Source organism: Aulonocara stuartgranti (assembly GCF_965226115.1).
Source record: "Aulonocara stuartgranti genome assembly, chromosome: 20".
Taxonomy (NCBI): domain Eukaryota; kingdom Metazoa; phylum Chordata; class Actinopteri; order Cichliformes; family Cichlidae; genus Aulonocara; species Aulonocara stuartgranti.
In genome coordinates, this window is record NC_138956.1 from 9,007,501 (window position 1) to 9,023,719 (window position 16,219).

A 16,219-nucleotide genomic window follows, 5' to 3' on the forward strand; every position below is an offset into this window, starting at 1 on the left:
ACTGTGATTTATTAAGTAATAACCGAAGGAATTTTAACAGTAGCAGCTTTGAACACAAGCTGCTATTCAGCCATGTCACTAGTTTCTAAGGGAAGGGAAAAAGATTGCACATCCACAGAATATTTACCCATTCTCTATATCCTCTCATCGTGTCACTAGAATATTAACTGTTTTTTGTGGGTTTAAACTCAACTTTGACAAATTAGAGATGTCAAGGTGAAAGCCGAGCTGGGACTTTAACATGAACAGAAAACAGAGCACCGTGCAGCTGTAACAGCGTGTTTCAGAGAGCAATCTGGAAGCTGTCACGATGAAGTGCCTCTCATATATACAGGAAGATGTACAGACCCATACACAGACTCGCGAACGCACACATGGGGGGAGAATCTCGTCGCATTACGGCCCGACAGGTTATACAACACGCTCGCATAAATGTGCAAAAATAACTTATATAACAGATAAACTGTTCAATACTCTCTGCCGAGGGCCCGAGGAAGCAAAAGCCTCTCCTGAATCATGCTTTGCTAACGTACACTTGCGTCTTGAGTGCTGTGCTCATAACTCTGTGAGGACGAGTTTGGAAGCACTCCAATCAAAATAGCCGGCGAAGATAAATGTCATCGGCTGCAGGAAGTCAGACACAAACATATTACATAATGCAATATGGATCGCAATTGCATCAAATGGCCTTTGCTTTGTGCCTCATCACCTGATTCCCTCCAGTATCAGCAACTCCTGCCAAACTGCTCACAGATTCAATTTCTCAGGTCTATTCTCCATTATGTCTAAAAACCAATAACCTGTCAGTTACAAGGAAGCAGGAAATCCAGTTTGAGTAGCATATTACCATTTGGTGGCTTATTATTTCCATGCTACTTTCCACTTCAGCACACTAAAGATTTTATTTATGATTTCTGATGAAATGAACATAAATAAATCTCAACACTAAAGATTAGTGTTGCCATGAGTAGGAGAAAGGCCAATTGGTATTAAATAAAACAACTTGATATCTAAATAGTGGATGATATTCTAGATGTACAGTTTATTTCGCAACCTAATGATTTCAATTGAAGACAGAGGTTTACATGGCATGTGCTGTGATTGTAAAAAGTGGGGTTTGAAGGGTTTAGATGGGCAAACTAGGAGATCGCACCATGTCAAACAAACAAACCCTTTTCTGCATTATTTTGGGAAGATTTAAAATCGGCACATATTGGAGAACACATATAGTCATACCAGCATATCTATACACTAGGGGTGCAACGATATTCGTATCGATATTGAACCGTTCGATACAGTGCTTTCGGTTCGGTACGCATATGTATCGAACAATACAATTTTTTTCAATTTTTTTCAATTTTTTTTTTTTTGTGTCCCGTTTGGATCTATAGCCATCAGAATTGTTGTCTTGAGGCCAAGAAAGATGCCAAGAGGATTTATTTTAAGTGGATCATCATATTGGTCCATTTGATTGACCTTTATTATAATTATGAATTTATTTTATTTTCAGTTGCAAACGGGACAGACATGACTGTGGGATAGGACAGGGGGAAAGAATGAAAGAAAGAGGGGGAGAGAAAGAAAGAAAACCAAAGGGGAGAAAAAAAAAAGAACAATACAAAATTTGTAATTTATTTTATCAACTTTCCTTCTGACGATGCTGTCTGTGTTGAGCGCTCAGTGAATCTGCATTTGACTACTCCGCCTAGGCTCGAGAGTGCAGCCTAGGCGGAGTAGTCGAACGCAGATTCACTGAGCACTCAACACAGACAGCATGGTCAGAAGGAAGAGCGCAGGGCAAGCTAGCAAGACAGAAGTGGACCTCCCCACCCTCATTCAGATCTGGCGTTTGGAATTATTTTGGTTTTCATGTGACGTATGACCCTGAAGGTAAGCGAGTCATGGACTAAAGTAAAACAGTATGTTGGATGTGCCATGCAATGCTCAATTACATGGGTGGGAGCTAGTGTGTTAGCGCAGTTAGCTCGTTAACGTGTTGGCCGTCTAGCCCCTCTGTATAGGGTAGCTCGTTAACGGAGATTTGCCGTGTTGTGGCGTTAAGGTTATTTCAACGAGATTAACCTGAAAGCACTAGTGGGAACACAACGAATATGACTGCACATTTACACCGACATCATCCTAGTGCAAAGACAAAAACAACAAGCATGCATGCTACAAACTTTAGCCGAGTCATTTAGACAGCTGTTAGCACAGGATTCTCCTTATGGAGACCTGATATGTTTAATATGCTGCTGAGAATATAGCCCAGAAGAAGCGGATAGTATAGCTTTTATTTTGGAAAGAGACATTTCTCTGTAATAAACTCTCTTTTCCAAAGATGAGTGATTCCTCAATCAGATACAGGGCTCACAATATCGCTAGCCCAACGTCCCGGGGCTATCTCTGCCCTGCCTGTCGGGCTATTGTAGGAAGGAAAAATATATGTCAATGCTTTTGCATTCTTTCAGAAATGTAGCTGGGTAATTATGTCATTGGGTGAGCCACTGTCAATATGTGACATATTGAAATCGTGTTTGAATTTGCGCTTGTTTTTTTGCTTTCACTTTGCAATCGCGCGAACTGTGTATAGAGAGCGACAGCACTGATCTGTGAGTGATGATAATTTGTGCACCAATTCCTCTGACATCGTCTTATTAATTGTTAGCTTACTATGCAAACATGACAAGTGAAATCTCCCGCAGCTTAAACATGTGAGAGGTTGATCGCGCAGAGAATCGCTGAGCTTATGTGAGTGCGCGTGTAAAAGCATTTCAGTTCTGCTGAGCCAAATAAGACAGGTCAGGGTGAAGAAGTGACAGCCAAAGAAAAGCTTACCACAAAACGGAGAAGTTATGACAAATCAGACTATAAGGCAAAAAGAAAGTGCAGCTTTATGGTTTCATGGACAAAAGAATTTCTGTGGCTGCAATATGACGAGCTAAAAAACAACACGCACAAGGGTTAGGGTTAAATTTAAAAACTGTACTTTTGTGTTAAAATATATATTTATAATTTTAATAAATGACAAATTAAAAAGGCATGAACATTTTTTTTTTGTATCGAAAAAATATCGAACCGTGACACCAAAGTATCGAACCGAACCGAACCGTGAATTTTGTGTATCGTTGCACCCCTACTATACACATAGCAGACCAAATATGCTCACTCAAAAGAGCATAAACATGTGGTTATAGCTGTAAGAGTTTTGGAGGTCCATGAGATGTGGTAGACTTGCATATCTAACGCAATAACGACAGAGTTTGTCACACACTGAGAGCGTAACCCCAAGCGTCACACCAGCTTTTATTATCAGTATGTTTTAATTAAATGATTGCTTGGTTCATGAGAATCTGAAAACTCTTTCAGTTCAGAACATGAGTTATAGCAACCCCCCCACACACACACTTCAAATGCAGTAACTACACAGTTTCAGTTCTGATCTAAATTCAGCGTCCAAGACCCGCCCACCTAATTAAACAAAAACCCTCCCTTGTGCAGAAGGCCAGCTGAGGCGTTATCTCAAGGTGAGAATCAGAGTTGGAGAGCTGACTGTTGCTAGGTGACTGATTTAAACCATCAGTTTGCTGCGAAGCCGCGAGGAGCAGAAAACAACTGTGACAATATGTGGGTAAAATTAGTCAAAGCAAAGTGTGAAACGTGGTGAAAGCTCAACCTCCGTCACGACAGAGCTGGGAAAGAAAGTAATTCAGTGTCTTGATGAAATGCTGACTCACCGGGACCAGCGAGCGTCACAGAGTAAGCAGCACCCGCAGCACATTTTCTAAGCCATTAATTCGCTTAGTTGGACACTCCCTGTGGGCTCGAGACCCAGCGCTCCTCACAAAAGACAACACAACATGTTCTTGAGAGATACGAGCCTCGACAGAATGCAAGGCCACCGGCAACAGATTCATGGTTGGTGTGACACGTATGAGTGTCTGAGTGGGGTTGCAGAGAAGAAACATCTTCTGCTTACCAAGTTTATGTAACCACATCAATGCATGTAAGTGTTTATATAACTCTTCGCACTATGCTGCCGAACATACAAACATAAGTGTGCCAAAGAACTCTGTGTGTGTGTGTGTGTGTGTGTTTATGTGAAGTAAGTGGCAACTCCTAATGTGTCAATTTCTTAAAGTGAGGAGGCAGAAGAACAGGAAAGGTTAAAACTACAGGGTTAAAAAGAGTAACCAAAGAGAATTACCTACAAATATGTACTAACAGCAGTATAACGCATCAGTCCCCTCATAAAGTCTTGTTTTTCTCTAGCGTCATTAGTGGTACAGGCTGTTTTCTTGGCTCTGAAAAAACTGACAAGTTAGCGATGCCAAGGTTTTGCCCATAAGTGAGAAAAACAGATGGCAGACTGCAGATTCTTCTGTAATCTGTCTTTGCTTCTCAAAAAAAACTTCTCTGGCAAAAAAAAAGATGGATAGAAATCTGGACCTTGAACTAAAACTGGGAGTAAAGATTGGTACTCTCCGAAGTCGTCGAGTACCATTTTCCCGAGCTTCTCTATTAACAATGAACTGACGATGACCCCAATTTAGTTTGAGATCCGACACCTGCATGAGATTCAATTGCATCTATAAATCATGACCTGAGACATCTGAGGGCGAGCTTAGAGAGATGCACACAAACACAGCCTCACACAAGAAATATGAGGTTCTGACCTACATACCAACTTCCATCAAGTCAGACATTCAAGGAATGGTGAGACCTGAGGATGTTTTTAGGGTCTAATGTCCTTTGAAGATTAAAACATTAAAAAAAAGCTTTCAATCTTTTTCTTGCCTCGTAAAAAGAAAGAAAGAAAGAAAGGCTGAAGTGGACAATCTGTCTGTGTCGCGACCCGTCATTGGCCAGCTGCTGTCTGTGTAAGCAGATTACAGATGATGGCACATATTTACTACTACGCGGTGGAGAATCCTCTGCGTCACACGTTTTACGTGCACAGAGACACAAACACACAGAGAGGACAAACTGTATTATTATTCAAACGTGGTATTCCAGGAAGTACATAGAAAATAGAAGAATAGAATATTTATAGTAACAGAGCATCTAAATGATTCATCTAATCGTCTCATTTAACGCTGTCCCAAGAGGCTCAGCTGGACAAGTGCTGGTGGAAAAAAGAATCAATTTTAATCCCCTTTACCGAGAACCACAAATTCTCTTGCAGTTATTCAACATGTTTGGAAAAACTGCAATATAAATTGTGTAACATCACAGACTTTTAAAATGCCTGTAAAACAGGGCAACTTTGTGACGCAACAAGAATTAGAGGCAAGAAGCAAGTAGTAAGCCATGCTTAAATAAAAATGCTTTTTTGTAACTGGCAAGTTTTATTTATTTGAAAAGTGAAAAGCTATTTGAAATTAAGTGGTTTTAAATGCAATTCATGCATTGATATTTTTTAATTATTATGACTATTCCTGACTATTTTTTCATTACTTTTTAAAAAAATTAAACCTTTGTTAGAATGCGTACTAAACACCTGAGTCTACATTTGCTTTACTAGCTCATTATTCTGCAGGTGTGTATTATAAGTCTTTATTCACTTTCTCCACTCCAAATGCAGCTCTGCATGAAATCAGAGATGCACCATCTTCACACTTGTCCTTTCCTGCTTCTCATTTTCTCACCCCTCCCCTTCCCATCTAATCCTGCTTCCACCTCATCGCACTCACCTGTCACTTGTTCTCCTCCTCCTTCGCTGGATTTCTTTCCTCATCAATGAGTCTCACTTGTACACAATTGCCCCCATGCTGAGATCCATTTATAAAACAATTTCTGCTGTCATTAGAAGCTGTAATTCCATCGGTCTGACATGCAAGCTGATTACTGGCACGATGCTTCATATCAAACAATAATGTGCTGTACGTTTTCGCTGATGATGCTGATGAAGGTTTATCCTCTACTAAAGAAATCCTGATCAGGACAAGCATAAGTGGATGGATGCATGGAGGGTATTTAGGTTGTCAAATATAAGAAACTAAAAGCTCGGGTGATATTTTTTTTAATAAGCGCTTATGTGTAAATAGAGATGAATTTGTCAGGGTAGATCCAAATATAATCACAGAAAACTTATAAGGCTTCAGTCACACAGACCTATTGACTGATCCGCTACCCCCGTGGGAACCTCCAGTCTTGAGGGGAAAATGTGCATTCCCCAACTGGTTGCTGAGTGTTGGCGAGGCTGTTGCAGCAAAAGCTTGCTGGTGATTGTTTTGGTCACCGGCAGCCTGCAGCAGTCACCTGTAATTTGCATGGAAAACTTGTCTGCAAACACCTGCTAACCCACTAGCAGAGTGGTAGTAAAGCTTGAAAAAGTGTAATACAAACAACATAATGCATAATGCGTTCACCTTCAAAGTAAATGTGTCGCCTTACCTCAGCAGCCAGCTCGTTTCAACTGGTGCCCCTTAAACTTCGAAGAAGAAATGGTCTCTATTCTGTTCTGGTTTCTTAGTTTCCACATTTTCACCAAAGCCCTCTGCTATCAACCAAAGAAATCACGAGGACGTCTTAGGTGCAGCACCATATACCTCTTTGTGGTCACAGTCGCATTCCAGTACCAGCAAAGACGTTGGGGAATACACATCTGCCAAGGGGCCCAATTGAAAGATGGCCAATTATTGATCTCGCATGTAACTGGGGGCTAAGGCAAGAGATAAAATGGTGAGAATTGGTACAAGTTTTTGTTTATTTTCACTTGTTTCTTGGCTGATGGCCTTTTTTGGCCTCCAATTTTCACTCAGGGCTAAGATTTTGCTTCACGCTAACTGAAAGCCGATGCAATTTGTAGAATTTCACTTGAAAATACAGGAGCACCGCAAGTGAAGTGAAGGAAATCTTTCACTGCACATTTTTAAATGACAAAATGCAGAAATCAATCTAAAAAAAACCCCTCTTATTTCCTATGCTAGAGGTTCATATTTTTTTCTTTTAGTAGTAACCTGCCAGAAATCCAAGACCCTCTGAACAAAAGAAATGAAACCATCCTCCTACTTGTTTAACTGCCATTATTCTTTTTCACTTCAAGTTAATCTGAGTTGGTATTGCAAACATAGCTTTAGAATTGAGATTAAAAATCGCAGTTTCAGAGAGGCTTGGAGATAAGATCTACCTTCATATAATGGCTGCTAAATTATACCATCAAGTGTGATTTAGGCTTGTCTTGTGGCCCAACTATTCAGAGATTCCTAGTAAACTAGAACATGATGGAAAATATGTGAAAAACCGACAAACTCAAAACAAAAAGTTTGATTGTTATCAGAAGTAAATAACAGCTTCCAGTTCAACATACTGTTTCGAGTGGAAACGTAAATGACGGATCCAAACTGGAGATGTGTCATTGATGAATATGTTGACAAGGTCAGTCTGCTGTGTAAAGAGTTAAAGTATAGAAAAGACAAAACTTCTATTTGTGTTCAGGTGGAGGTCCAATAAGACGACCTGCTTTATTAAGTGACTTCCTGGCTTTCTCATTTACGCAGTCCGAGTCTCACAAAGGGAAAAAGTTGCTCCCCAACAGACAGCCAGGCCACCGCCGCTAAGGCTGGTCCGACGAGAAGGGACGCTTATGTAACTGCTGCCTCTGGCTGTTACACAACCAGCATGTTCACAAGAATCTCACGTCCTCCACACACACACATTAAAAGATGTAACGCATTGCAAGCACACAGAGCACACTCGCAAGAGCTGATGGTCTCACAGCGACGTTTAAAGAACATCTAGACTTTGAAACACACACACAGAGTGATGAGTGTGTCGGCATGATTTTCCACCTCGCTCCTGCTGTTCAGCAGCGTCCGTGCTGTTCTCTTAAGGCAAGGAGAGTGTCAGAGATTATTTAAGGTGGCTGGATGGAGCACAGACAGTGACGCTGGTGGACAGACTGCTTGGAAGAACATACCAACAGACAAACTATAAACTATAAAAAATGCAAAACTCTTAAACTTGGCCTGACAGTTACAGCTAGGGTATTATTTCTGCTTTTTCCATAGTTGATGACAGATGGAATAATGTCTTCTTCCATCTATTCATCCACCTTATCAGCATCTGCTTATCCAGGTAAGAGCGTACATTAACCAGGAATTCCCAGACCTTCCTCTTCCGATTAACCACCTGCCAGCCATCAAAAACACATCACCTAAGAGAAATCCAGGAGGCATCATGTCTGAACCACCTTAACTGGCTCCTATCAGTGCAGGGGAGGAGTAGCTGCACGCTGTATATGCTTTTGTAGTCGTTCACTCACTAGCAACAGATCATGGCCATGATATCAGGTACAGTGGGGCAAAAAAGTATTTAGTCAGCCCCCGATTGTGCAAGTTCCCCCACTTAAAATGATGACAGAGGTCAGTAATTTGCACCAGAGGTACACTTCAACTGTGAGAGACAGAATGTGAAAAAAAAATCCATGAATCCACATGGTAGGATTTGTAAAGAATTTATTCGTAAATCAGGGTGGAAAATAAGTATTTGGTCAATAACAAAAATACAACTCAATACTTTGTAACATAACCTTTGTTGGCAATAACAGAGGTCAAACGTTTACTATAGGTCTTTACCAGGTTTGCACACACAGTAGCTGGTATCTTGGCCCATTCCTCCATGCAGATCTTCTCGAGAGCAGTGATGTTTTGGGGCTGTCGCCGAGCAACACGGACTTCCAACTCCCGCCACAGATTTTCTATGGGGTTGAGGTCTGGAGACTGGCTAGGCCACTCCAGGACTTTCAAATGCTTCTTACGGAGCCACTCCTTTGTTGCCCGGGCGGTGTGTTTTGGATCATTGTCATGTTGGAAGACCCAGCCTCGTTTCATCTTCAAAGTTCTCACTGATGGAAGGAGGTTTTGGCTCAAAATCTCACGATACATGGCCCCATTCATTCTGTCCTTAACACGGATCAGTCGTCCTGTCCCCTTGGCAGAAAAACAGCCCCATAGCATGATGTTTCCACCCCCATGCTTCACAGTAGGTATGGTGTTCTTGGGATGCAACTCAGTATTCTTCTTCCTCCAAACACGACGAGTTGAGTTTATACCAAAAAGTTCTACTTTGGTTTCATCTGACCACATGACATTCTCCCAATCCTCTGCTGTATCATTCATGTGCTCTCTGGCAAACTTCAGACGGGCCTGGACATGCACTGGCTTCAGCAGCGGAACACGTCTGGCACTGCGGGATTTGATTCCCTGCCGTTGTAGTGTGTTACTGATGGTGACCTTTGTTACTTTGGTCCCAGCTCTCTGCAGGTCATTCACCAGGTCTCCCCGTGTGGTTCTGGGATCTTTGCTCACCGTTCTCATGATCATTTTGACCCCACGGGATGAGATCTTGCGTGGAGCCCCAGATCGAGGGAGATTATCAGTGGTCTTGTATGTCTTCCATTTTCTGATGATTGCTCCCACAGTTGATTTTTTCACACCAAGCTGCTTGCCTATTGTAGATTCACTCTTCCCAGTCTGGTGCAGGTCTACAATACTTTTCCTGGTGTCCTTCGAAAGCTCTTTGGTCTTGGCCATGGCGGCGTTTGGAGTCTGACTGTTTGAGGCTGTGGACAGGTGTCTTTTATACAGATGATGAGTTCAAACAGGTGCCATTCATACAGGTAACGAGTGGGGGACAGAAAAGCTTCTTACAGAAGACGTTACAGGTCTGTGAGAGCCAGAGATTTTCCTTGTTTGAGGTGACCAAATACTTATTTTCCACCCTAATTTACGAATAAATTCTTTACAAATCCTACCATGTGAATTCATGGATTTTTTTTTCACATTCTGTCTCTCACAGTTGAAGTGTACCTCTGGTGCAAATTACTGACCTCTGTCATCATTTTAAGTGGGGGAACTTGCACAATCGGTGGCTGACTAAATACTTTTTTGCCCCACTGTAGATATATAGACTGTAAATGCTTTCTACTTCTGCAGTTCTAAACCTTTATAAGGTCATGTGACCAAATCAGAGATCTAGGCATCTGTAAATGATCATCAGTGCAAATACATCATGAACTTCCTGCCAAATTAGAGCAATTTATAAGCTCATAGTTCAAATAAAAATATTGTCTCACTCGCTGTCTCTGTAATTTTTTGTTGTGGTTTATTGACCCCACCCAACCAAATTACAGCCAAATGCAGGAAAGTTTCTCAAAGTTTTTAAGTTGTTCTCCCGAAAGACTGACCGAGATTTAACTGGGTTACGTGCTTGCCATGAGGACGAAAATAAAATCTCAATACTAATGCTGAGCAACACACACGCACGCGCACACCTCTCTTATGTAAGACACTGCCCTGAATGAGTTATTAAGGCTGCTTTATTAGAGCGATGCAGGTGAGTTATGAAATGTTCCTGTTGGCAGCGATTCCGACGAGTGTGTCAGAGAAACGATGAGGCGGTGAGACGAGAAGACAGAGAGGAAAAAAAGGAGGTGGAGAGACAACGGCCATGTGATAAAGACGGCACAGCAGAGGGGGTGAGACGAGGTAGAACAGGCTGTTAGTAGGCCAGTGTGTCACTGCTGCTGGGGAGGGAGGCAGAGGAGGGAGGAGGAGCCAGAGGAGAAGGAGAGAACGTCGGGATGGTTCGTGCTGGTCACACTATAGCCTGTTACATAAAACCCTTATTGGCAACAGTTTGCACACAGTGTGTACTTTCAGCCTCTGAACACCCTGTGAGATATCTTCTGAGAAACCCAAAATCTTAACACTTTGGCACACAATGAGAAACATTTCAGCTAATGAACTACCGGTCACAGCTCCTCCGGAGGTGGAAAGAGAGCAAAACTCACGTAACCATTTCCCATTACTCCTCTTTCAGTACCAAGAAACATTTCATATTGTGAAACGCTTCGAGCTACACCGCAAAAGCACTGTTTTCTCTTCAACCCATAACGACTATTTAATTACACATCAATACAAGTAAAATTTATGATTGTGAAGTCGTTATAAAGAGACTGAAACAAATCACATTTTATAATCCATCCGTTATTCTTCCACTAATTCAATCCCACCTATTACGGGACGACAGGCTGGGTACACACTGGAAACATCGCCAATCTATCATAGGGCTGTTTTATAATTATTTGTTTATCATTTCAGGGACTTGTGTCTCTTTACATTTACCAATCAGGTTGTCAAAAAGAAGCTGAATAAATGATCACTGCAGACTGAAAAAGCATCTTTAGATTTCTAAGCTCGTTGTAATCTAGCCAATATTTAGTAGCAATGTGAAATAATGTAACCGGTATTGGCTTAGTGCAGGCACCACACCCATGACGTTCGCTATCTGATCAAAAGACTTTTGTACTGTAACATTATACAGCACTGCGGCCATTTAATGAGACAGAGAGAATAAGTGGGGATTAGATGAGGTAAAACAGGACTTGGAAGTGCAGCAGAGGATACACACAAAGTTAAAGAAGATCTCAAGTTTATGGGGTATAAATTTCTTAAAAGGAAATCTGCTACCTGCTTTAATCTGTGGTCAAATTTTTTAAGACTTGAGAGAGAGGAGGAGTGAGGCACTCGGAAAAGTGTGGATGGGAGAAAGATGAAAAAGAGAGGTCACTCGAACCTGGAAGGGGAAATTTTACAATAAAGACAAAGAAATCTGCGGTACCAGGAAGATGAAAGAACATTTAATAAAAACTGCTTCTTGACAAAGAGAGCATTAGCCGTGTGTCCATCCTCAGCACCAGGGCGTTATGAAAGCAATCAGACTGCACGTGCTCCTGGTGCTTGGCCCGGACTCCAGTGCTGGCCTGAACAGGACGGGTTGTTCCTCCCCGGCATGCTGAGGCCAATTACAGCTGAACAGAGCAAGCAGTGCAGAACGATGGAAGAACAATCAGTACAAGCCTGTTCCTGTTTTATTGTACGACAGACTTTTTGCTGCTATTAAAATGTCAAATTTGTTTTCTTTTCACGGAAACCCTCTCTCCACTGACGGACGCACTGTTCTCAAATACACGCACGCACAACAGATTTAGGGAAAAACAGTGTGTCCTATTCTTTTTACCCTTCGTCGCTATTTGACACAGCACAATCAGAGACATGACGAGGTATCTAGTGTCTCTTTTCATAGTGAGCCAAACGCCCAGAGCGATCCCATGAATTACGAGCATGCAGACAGTTATTTCTCCATAAAGGATTTTCTGTGAACGTTTTTCAAAAGGGAACAAGAGGAGAGTCAGTGGGCCGTGGTGCTCGCTAAGCAAAATTAAAGCACTGTTTTTAAAGTCTAAAAAAAAACGCTTACGTGATCAGGCAGATCCTGAATTATGAGCTGGTGACCTTTTCTGGAGACCTTAACAGTACCTGTTTTAATCTCAACAACTGCTGTTAAAACGTGTAAAAATCCCTGCAGCTGCACTGTTTTGTCTTTTTACTGCAGAACATTGGGCATAAAATGAAACAATGACTGACGTGACGCATAACTTTACCTTGAATAGTTACATTCCTATTGGGCACACTGCGGGAAGCCATTGTTTGCCTAAAGTGCCCCTGGAGGGCAGTGTCTAATTTATCAGAAGTTTTGGCATACGTGCAAAGACGTCCGGACCAAGATTTCCGTTCACTGTTTGCAAATGTACATGGATCTTAAAAAACTAATAAAAAGCAGAACAAGGACAATCTGAATATGGTTTTAGGGCCACTCTGGATCCTACTTCATCCACACGATCACATGTTTTTAATATCTGTGAGTCAACTTTAAACTGAGCGCATGTGCAACAAGACTCACAAATCATTGCACTGTACATCTAAATTCAGTGAAGACAGCTTCAAATTAAGACAAATTTAAGACTTAAAATCCTGATCTGACTGAAAACAAACTATTAAAGTTGATCTAACACAAGATTTGAAGTTTCTGATTATCTTGTGTTTGCTGGATAAACAGATGAAGAAATGTGAACGAACTCAGAGCCTTCATTTTCATTCATTCCAGCTACAGCCGTTTACCCCCCTAACCCACTGGTCTGCTGAACCATATGTTTTCCTGCCTCCACATGCTCACACTTCCAGCATGGCCCGATCCTACCCCCGTCCGCCAATCACAGCACTGGCATTGGTTTAGGTAACCGTAGAGACAGCCAATCGGAGGCAGGAACTGACAACAGAGAGAGAGGCAGTGGACACGAGTGGGAGAAAGACCGGCTGAAAGATGGAAGGAAGATAAGAAAAATGGGACGAATCGAGCAGAGAGAGAGCAGCGATTGTAGACGGTGACTGAGAAGAGAAAAATAGATGAAACCAGAAAAGTAAATAGAAAGCGTGCTCAGATAGACTGCACACGCCTAAGGAGGTATAGATCCAGTGTTACACAACAATGTTAAGTAACTTAACGACCCTCAATCAACAACTGCTGCACATTCTAGTCAATTCTTAGCTGGTTTTATAACATCAAAGTTCCCCATTTCTCATCATCTTGCAGCTTCTAACTCATTTTCCCCCTCCGTGCACCTCTTCTCTGGCTTCTCTTCATGCTGCCTCTCCTGAAACAGGATGCAGAAAGGAAGCGCCTCTGCAGCCAAGTAACACTGTTCGTTATCTCATCAGATAAACTTCAGCGTACGCGTGAAGCTCTCTGTGTGGCGTTTTCTTCCTGTTCTTAAAGCATTCATAGCGCATACAACATTTACGCACCTCCATATTTTCCCCTCATTTCTTTCTAACTTTCTCCCCAAAGATGAATCGCTTCCACAACCTCAACACGGTTCAGGCGAATTATGTCACCCACCTGCAAATGATTCCGATTCATCCAGAAGCAGCATGGTTATCAGAAACAGAGGAAAAGGTGGTGTCCTCTGCCTCCCTGTCACACTCTCAAAATTGCTTCCCCTTTCAAGGAAAAAAAACTTTTAAAAAGAAGTAAGGAGGAGGTGGATCTTCCCTCCTCTTAGCCTGGCTTTACACTTAGGTGGGCTTTAAATTGACTACCTCAGTGACTGACTGACTCTCTGACTACTGGTCCACCACTGTGTGCTCCTTTCTGGTCAATAACAATGTGAATGTGAGGCAGAGGCAGCTAGGAAGGCTGGCAGCTGAAAACTTACATAACCCTTCATGCTGGAGCTGGGGCCCTGCTGAGGGGGGACTCCTACCACCCTTCAATCTCCTCCCCTCGCTCAACTAAAGCTAAAAAAAAACAAAAAAACTGTCATATTAAACCACTCCCCCATAAACAGAGTCAGGAATACAAAGCATACACAGAAGCAGGAACCATTTAAGTGTTCGTTGATGATTAAAGGCGTTACAACATCTCAGCAAGGCTTGTAAAAGTTGTTGCCTCAAAGATCAAATTACACATACATGTACACACAACCACACGTCAGAGGATTAACACGCATTACAACAAAGTGACTTTCACAGACTCTCAAACTTTAAACACCTAGTGAGTGATAATGGCCATTATAACTTTTACCGCACTTCAAGGCCCAAGGTGCACTCACATAAAGGAGACGTTCTGATGCATCATTTGGCTTTCCTGCACTAAACAGATCCCTCGAGATCAGTCTAATTTTACTGATCTCTAATTCTATATCAGTTTACTTTGTGGGTCACAAACTCATAGCTTAGTTTGATCCTAAGTGGGGCAGACTGGTGAAAAACCAGTGTCTGTCAGTGAAAAGAAGTTTACACATTTAATCCCCTGAAATATCATAATATAAGAAATAATGCAATTTCAACAATGCGTCTCAGTTTTTCCACACGACAAAAAAAAGCTGTTGTAGTAAATAACAGAAATCTGTCAGCATGACTCTTTGGGCTTAAATTGTAAGAAATAAATGTTTAAATTTACAGAACAATATCCTGTATCCTGGTCACTCACGTGATCCTGTAGTTAGAAAACAGAAAGTTTCCGTTAATTCATAGAAAATGTCAATTTTTTTTGACTCCTTGTTAAAAATAAATAAATTCTAAAGTCAATATAGAAAGCACAGCAACTAACTAACTATTTAATTGTTTATCTATTACTTAATTACTTTTTGTATAGTATGAACAGTCAGTGGGGAGGTCTTTATCCCCCATAAGGTGCAAAACTTATTAAAATACACTAAAAAGTAAAAATATGCCCTCCTTCATTTTCCAAAAGAATCCAATGGGCTGGATTGGATTCTGGCATCCAAGCCTTATGATTGACATCCCCGATCTTGAGGAATACATCATGGAGAGATATGATTGGACATAAAAAATATCGAGGCAATGCACAATAAAGGTGTTTCAAAATAAGGTGAGAGAGCAATGCTGAAGTAAACTGCTGCAAATTTATAAGAGAATATGTTTATTTTCATTGCGCTCTATTTTTAATGTGTACCATCAAAATACACCTATTTATATACTAAGCGCTGACTGATGCTGTAGTACAGCGGTCCCCAACCTTTTTTGCACCACGGACCGGTTTATGCCCAACAATATTTTCACGGACCGGCCTTTAAGGTGTCGCGGATAAATACAATAAAATAAAACTAGTACCGGTACCGAAAAAAAGAAGATTTATTCATAACACACGTGCAAAGACCCAGGAAAACCAAGTAAACGATAAAAACGATAACAAAATAATGCTGAAAACCGATAAAAACCCTGAAAACTATACATTTCAACTCTCGCGGCCCGGTACCAAACGACTCACGGACCGGTACCGGTCCGAGGCCCGGGGGTTGGGGACCGCTGCTGTAGTATATTGAAGGAAACATGGAAATTAGTGAAATTAACTTCACTGACTGAATATTCTAATAGTATTCAGTCAATAAATTCAAATAATCAACAGTTCTTTTTAAATCTGTGCTAAAGTTTTGGAAATCCCACCTGTTTATAACAGATCTGAAGCCACTGAAGACTAAATAAATACTTTAGTGAACCATTAACTTCACACAGTTCCACACAAAAACAACACCCGTTCAAAGGCATCTCCCCGCTCCCACGTGAGATTGTTTTAAGTGCTGGACAAGTGACAGAGTCGGGATTCCGTGGTGACCCCACTGTGTGTGTGTGTGACAGAATAGAGAGCGTAGAGGAATGCCTCTGCATGAGTGAGCATCTCTGAAACGCCTTCAAAATAAGATCAAAGCTCACATCATCCATCAGAACCCTTACATGTGTTATAAGATCGTCATTATTACTTTATATGCGGTTTCTGCTAAGAAACTCAAAACTGTTACACATTATATCACACGTATTTTATAAAGACAGTCCAATACTTAAAACCGATTGTTTAC

The 16,219-nt window shown here is 41.4% G+C and overlaps 1 protein-coding gene across 3 annotated transcripts in view; it reads right to left on the reverse strand.

The window, feature by feature from the left end:
* The window catches only part of LOC309696382 (helicase ARIP4-like), an 83,396-nt gene that overhangs the window by 22,053 nt on the left and 45,124 nt on the right, over positions 1–16,219 (reverse strand). Inside the window, exon 1 of one of the 3 annotated variants that reach the window (XM_082517583.1) lies at positions 13,741–14,042. The exons of the other annotated variants lie outside the window; for them this stretch is intronic. Coding sequence (XP_082373709.1) covers positions 13,741–13,774 — 34 coding nt within the window. The 5' untranslated portion in view covers positions 13,775–14,042. Of the gene's footprint in view, positions 1–13,740; positions 14,043–16,219 lie in introns of those variants that run through there. 3 annotated transcript variants of the gene reach the window in all.